Below are 4,664 nucleotides of genomic sequence, written 5' to 3' on the forward strand. Positions count from 1 at the left end.
GCTGCCGTCTCTGTTAATTACCCAGAAACCACCTACAGTCCTAACCGCAAGCTCCTTCTGTTTGTTTATTTGTTTTGTTTACGTGCTGCGGCCTCAGTAAATATCACTTCTTTGCCTGCACCTGAACGCAGCATGCCTGTACAGTGACACTTGACAGCAGCAGGGACACGTGGCTCCCCCAACATGGAAATATTGAGCTCTCTGATTAGTTGGCGAATAAAAGGGGTGTGATTTTTTTTTTTTTTTTTTTTTTTTTTGCCTCATTAATTTCTCATACTAGACAGTTATGCTTTTTTTTTTTTTTTTTTTTCCTTCCTTGCTGGCGGCAGATGGTGGGAAAGTGCGCACATCAGTTTGCGGTGAGGTAAAAGTCACTTGTTATTTGCATCAAATCGGTGTTCCTACAGGTGGTTTGCGGCTGTGCTCCGACAGGTGATGATTACCGGCAAGCTAAGCTGCAAACTTAAGTGAATTTAGAGGCACAAATATCCGGAGCTAGCTCACTAGCACACAACGCAAAGACTGTCACCTCAAAGTGGACTTTTTTTATTTTTTATTTTTTTATTTTTTTTTCCCCCCTTGCAGAGTTCAGTTTAATTTGCCCTGAATTTTGGAGGACAATGAACGTCTGCAATAAACCTTTGAGCTACGAGCTCCTGGCAGAGGTCGGAGAGGGCGCCTACGGTAAAGTGTACAAAGCCAGAGAGGTGGGGGGGAAGCAGCGTCTGCTGGCCGTGAAGAAGTTCAACTTCCGCGGGGACACATGGGAGAGAGGCATCCCTGCCTTCATGATCCGGGAGGTGGCGCTGCTGCGGAAAATGGAGTACTTCAACCATCCCAACATAGTCAGGCAGGTCCACGTTTCATTTATTCAACTTTAAAAATTGTTTTTTTTTTTTTTAAAAAGGCACAATTTGACACTTGTAATGTGGCATTTGTGCTTTAGTTTTTAAAGTTTGCAGGCTGCAGCTGCTCCTCTCAACCCTTTCTCATATTTTAGTTTGTATTTGACATATTTCTGCATTTTCTCTCGTGCTACTTGGGCAACAATCTGATGCGTTTCAACACCGTGCCCGACCGCAGGCTGTTGGATGCCTCTGCTGAACCAGTGGGCACGAGCCTGGACCTCACTCTGGTGCTGGAGTACATCGACCAGGACCTGTCCACCTACCTCTCCAAAGCTCCCGCCTCCGGACTGAGCCGTGACTGCATTAAGGTGTGGGAACTCCTGATTTGATGATTTAAAAAAAAAAAAAAATTATATATATATTTTTTTAAACCATCACAGCTCCTCAGATTCAGAGTAGTAATTTGTCGCCCCAGGATGTGATGCTGCAGCTGCTGCGAGGACTGGACTTCCTTCACACGAACCTGGTGCTGCACCGGGACTTAAAACCGGAAAACATCCTGATCAGCAGCCGTGGAGAAGTTAAGATCGCAGATTTTGGACTGGCACGCATCCACACCTTCAACATCGCTCTGACTCCGGATGTGAGTGAGGCAACACAAACTTTTGATTTAGTATTAAAAGTTACTGCAGCAATCCTCCTCAAAGCCATTTTTCTTCCACCCGGCACTGTATTCAGTTTATTTATTTGGCCCGAGGTAAAAACAATTTTTTTCCCTCCACCCCCGCCATTGTGTCTCTATGTCTTTTATCCTTCTCCCATACCTCCCTGTTGCTGCTCAGGTGGTGACACTGTGGTATCGAGCTCCGGAGGTGCTGCTGAACTCTGTCTACATGTCCTCGGTGGACATGTGGAGCGCCGGCTGCATCTTCGCCGAGCTCTTCCTCTTGAGGTGAGGATGTCGGTCTGTGTTTATATACGCGACGTCGGAGCGCCATTCTAAATTCGGAGGTAAAACCTTCTGTGCAGTTGTGAAAATAGAGACGAAGCTTCTGTTGTGCCTTGTTCTCGTGTCCCGCAGACCTTTGTTTAAGGGAATCTCGGAGGTGCAGCAGCTGCAAAAAATCTTTGAGTGAGTATTTTGGTTGCTTTTGTACACTTGCCTTAAAATCAGGCAGGGATAATGTTCTGAATTCATAATGCAAAGTTGTTCAAAAAAACCCACAGAAACTGAGTTGTAAGATTGTTATTACAATGAAATACAATTATTGTCGTTCAAGGAGAACATACAGGACATTTTCTTTTACTTTGTAGATAGTAAAATAAATTAATGAAACCTTGAAAAGTTCGGAAATTGCTTGAAAACCAGCTTTAATTGTTTTCATCTGTATTACGTCAGTTTTTGTCCTCTGTTGACGACTGCCGCCGTTCAGTTGGTCCTTGTTTTATGTTTTTTTCAGGGGGATTGGTTTGCCAAGTGAGGAGGACTGGCCCGTGGACAGCCCCATCGCATACTCGGCCATCTGGGGACCGAAAGGCTCCCGCACCAATCTGCTGCCCAACCTGGACCCCGAGGAGGCCGACCTGCTGTCTGTGAGCACATCTATGTTTTGTGTTTCTCCATAGTTTACTTTATATTCAGCACTTAGGAATCATCAACAATCAACAGTCATTTTTTTTTAAATTTATAAACAGTGCCTGACATTATTGAGGTCACTACACGGTGCACAAATTTACACACAGAATTGACTCACTCAAATAAAATGGAGGGTAAAACACAATAAAGTGGAGTGTTCAATAAACAGGGGGTGATTTGGACAGAAATTATTTTGGAAACGGAAGGAATAAATGCACTTTTGACCAGTTAGATATTAAATATCCTGCACTGTAAGGACAAGTACAGAAAAAAAATCTGAGTAGTACTGATACAGTAAGTAGTCTGATTGATAATTAGTTACATACATTTGACAATAACTGATCAATAATTAATTCGATGAAGTAACAAGATGAAGAGTCTGGCAGCTCCGTGAGGCTGTAACTGTTTGTAAGGTGTGACATCTCTTCACCTGCAGAAATGTTTGGCATTCAGACCGAGCGGTCGCATCTCGGCCACCAAAGCCCTGGCTCATCCTTTCTTTGGGAAGAACTGAAGATTTCGGTGGAAGGAGGAAAAATTCAACGGCTCTGAGCTTCTGCAATCTACAATCAGCAATATTAACTAGTGTTGTGCCATAAAATCCACTTTGTTCAGAGCATTGGCTTGTTTATTGGCTTTGAGAGCTTTTAAACTGTAATCACCAGCATCATGAAGGACTGCAGTCAGGTTTGAGGTTTTGCACCTTGTGAGCACTAAATAAGGAACACGTCATGCCCGACTTGTCAGAAATGGATTTTATGGCACAAAAATCCCGAAAACGGAACCGTATAATTTGATAACGTCCCAAAACTTGAAGCATTTCAGAAGGCTCGCCCTCTAACAGTTTTATTTACTCGGTTGTAATTTCTAAGTTTGACTTGCCTTCATGTGAGTGGAGGAACAGTACGTTGTTCTTTGATTTAATTTCAGAAATACGAGATGGTACACTGTGAATTTCCACAAAATGGATTGTTGCTTTGTTGTTGTTGAGCGTTACTTTGAAAAATAGGAATTAGTTTTGCTATATTTTATTGGCAACACTATTATGAGCACCTTTAAGTTGATGTGTTATGTTGTTTATATTTCATTTAAGATTTTGTGTACCAGACTTGAATGCATCTGAGAAAATGTAATGTTTTATTTTTGATATACAGATTACACCTGTATTTATGTTTGTACTGAAGGATTGTACAAGGTATTTCTCTACATAAGTTACACTGTTCAAGCATTTCTATAAATAACTGTCTCTGCATTTGATCCTGTATATATATGTGTGTGTGTGTGTGTGTGTGTGTGTGAGAGAGAGAACTGGTAATGTTGCATTAACAGAAGTACCATTTCACTTGCAGTTTCACAGTGTAAACGAATGAGGGCGCTGTTGGTACATTTGTTGCACCAAGAGGGGAGGACAAGTTTCAGTGGATCATCTCCCAACTTGCAAAGTAAATATAGTGAAATCATGGAGGAATTATTATTTAAATCTCAGGTCTGCAACTTCTTACTTAAAGGGTCAGTTCACCCCAAATTACAAAAACATTCCCCCGGTCATCTGGCAGTATTCGTCTGCGGCTTTTGTTTTATCTGCTGAGGTTAATTTTCTGTTTTTAATCGATCCTCAAAGGACAGAGTAACGAAATATAATTATGAATTGTCACGTATTTAATATAGCTCCTTTTCATTTACATGTATATTCGTATCTTCCACTTTAATTCGGTTAATGGTTGTGTAAGTACACACAGCAGCGTGTACGCGGCAGCTTAATTACATACCCAGAGTAAACGGAGACTGCAGTTCAATGCAGTCGTTTGGTTTGCGGTATTGTAATTAGATTAATTAATTGTAAAACATAACATTTAAGTCTTCAAACTAGATTTTGGCACAGGGCTGCACTTGCAGGTCATTAGTTTAGGTCTCGGTTGGTACTCTGCTTACTTGTTGCAAATTAACGGTCTGTAGTAACAAACGGACACGAAGTGACCCCTGGAGCTTCAGAGGCTCATTTTAAACGCTGTAACGGGGCACAACAACCACAGCTCGACGGCAGGAGCGTCTCTCGGCTGACTTTGACTGCTGCCTCCAGTGCAGTGCGCAAGGGGCGCCCCACGGTTTGCCCATCTATTTATACTCTCCCCCCTTAATACGGAGCGCCATCCACAGCTGCGAGTGTGACTACATTTGGA

The 4,664-nt window shown here is 42.4% G+C and overlaps 1 protein-coding gene across 1 annotated transcript; it reads left to right on the plus strand.

Annotated features, from left to right (window-relative positions):
- Positions 1 to 620: 620 nt before the first annotated feature.
- cdk21 (cyclin-dependent kinase 21) lies at positions 621 to 3,337 on the plus strand. The gene is made up of 7 exons (XM_069709058.1): positions 621 to 850; positions 1,084 to 1,216; positions 1,324 to 1,491; positions 1,691 to 1,800; positions 1,930 to 1,980; positions 2,309 to 2,441; positions 2,921 to 3,337. Exons 1-7 carry the CDS (start codon positions 621 to 623, stop codon positions 2,996 to 2,998), a joined length of 903 nt encoding a protein of 300 aa, XP_069565159.1. The 3' UTR covers positions 2,999 to 3,337.
- Positions 3,338 to 4,664: the final 1,327 nt, after the last annotated feature.

This window comes from Brachyistius frenatus, unplaced genomic scaffold, assembly GCF_029030835.1.
Source record: "Brachyistius frenatus isolate BFR_SWC_R1_liver_20210118 unplaced genomic scaffold, ASM2903083v1 Contig_80, whole genome shotgun sequence".
Taxonomy (NCBI): Eukaryota; Metazoa; Chordata; class Actinopteri; family Embiotocidae; genus Brachyistius; species Brachyistius frenatus.

Coding starts and splice junctions, on each gene's coding strand:
- cdk21 (XM_069709058.1), top strand. CDS start 621: ATGAACGTCTGCAATAAACCTTTGAGCTACGAGCTCCTGGCAGAGGTC. Junction 1,217..1,323: donor TGAGCCGTGACTGCATTAAG/GTGTGGGAACTC, acceptor TTGTCGCCCCAG/GATGTGATGCTGCAGCTGCT. Junction 1,801..1,929: donor GCCGAGCTCTTCCTCTTGAG/GTGAGGATGTCG, acceptor CGTGTCCCGCAG/ACCTTTGTTTAAGGGAATCT.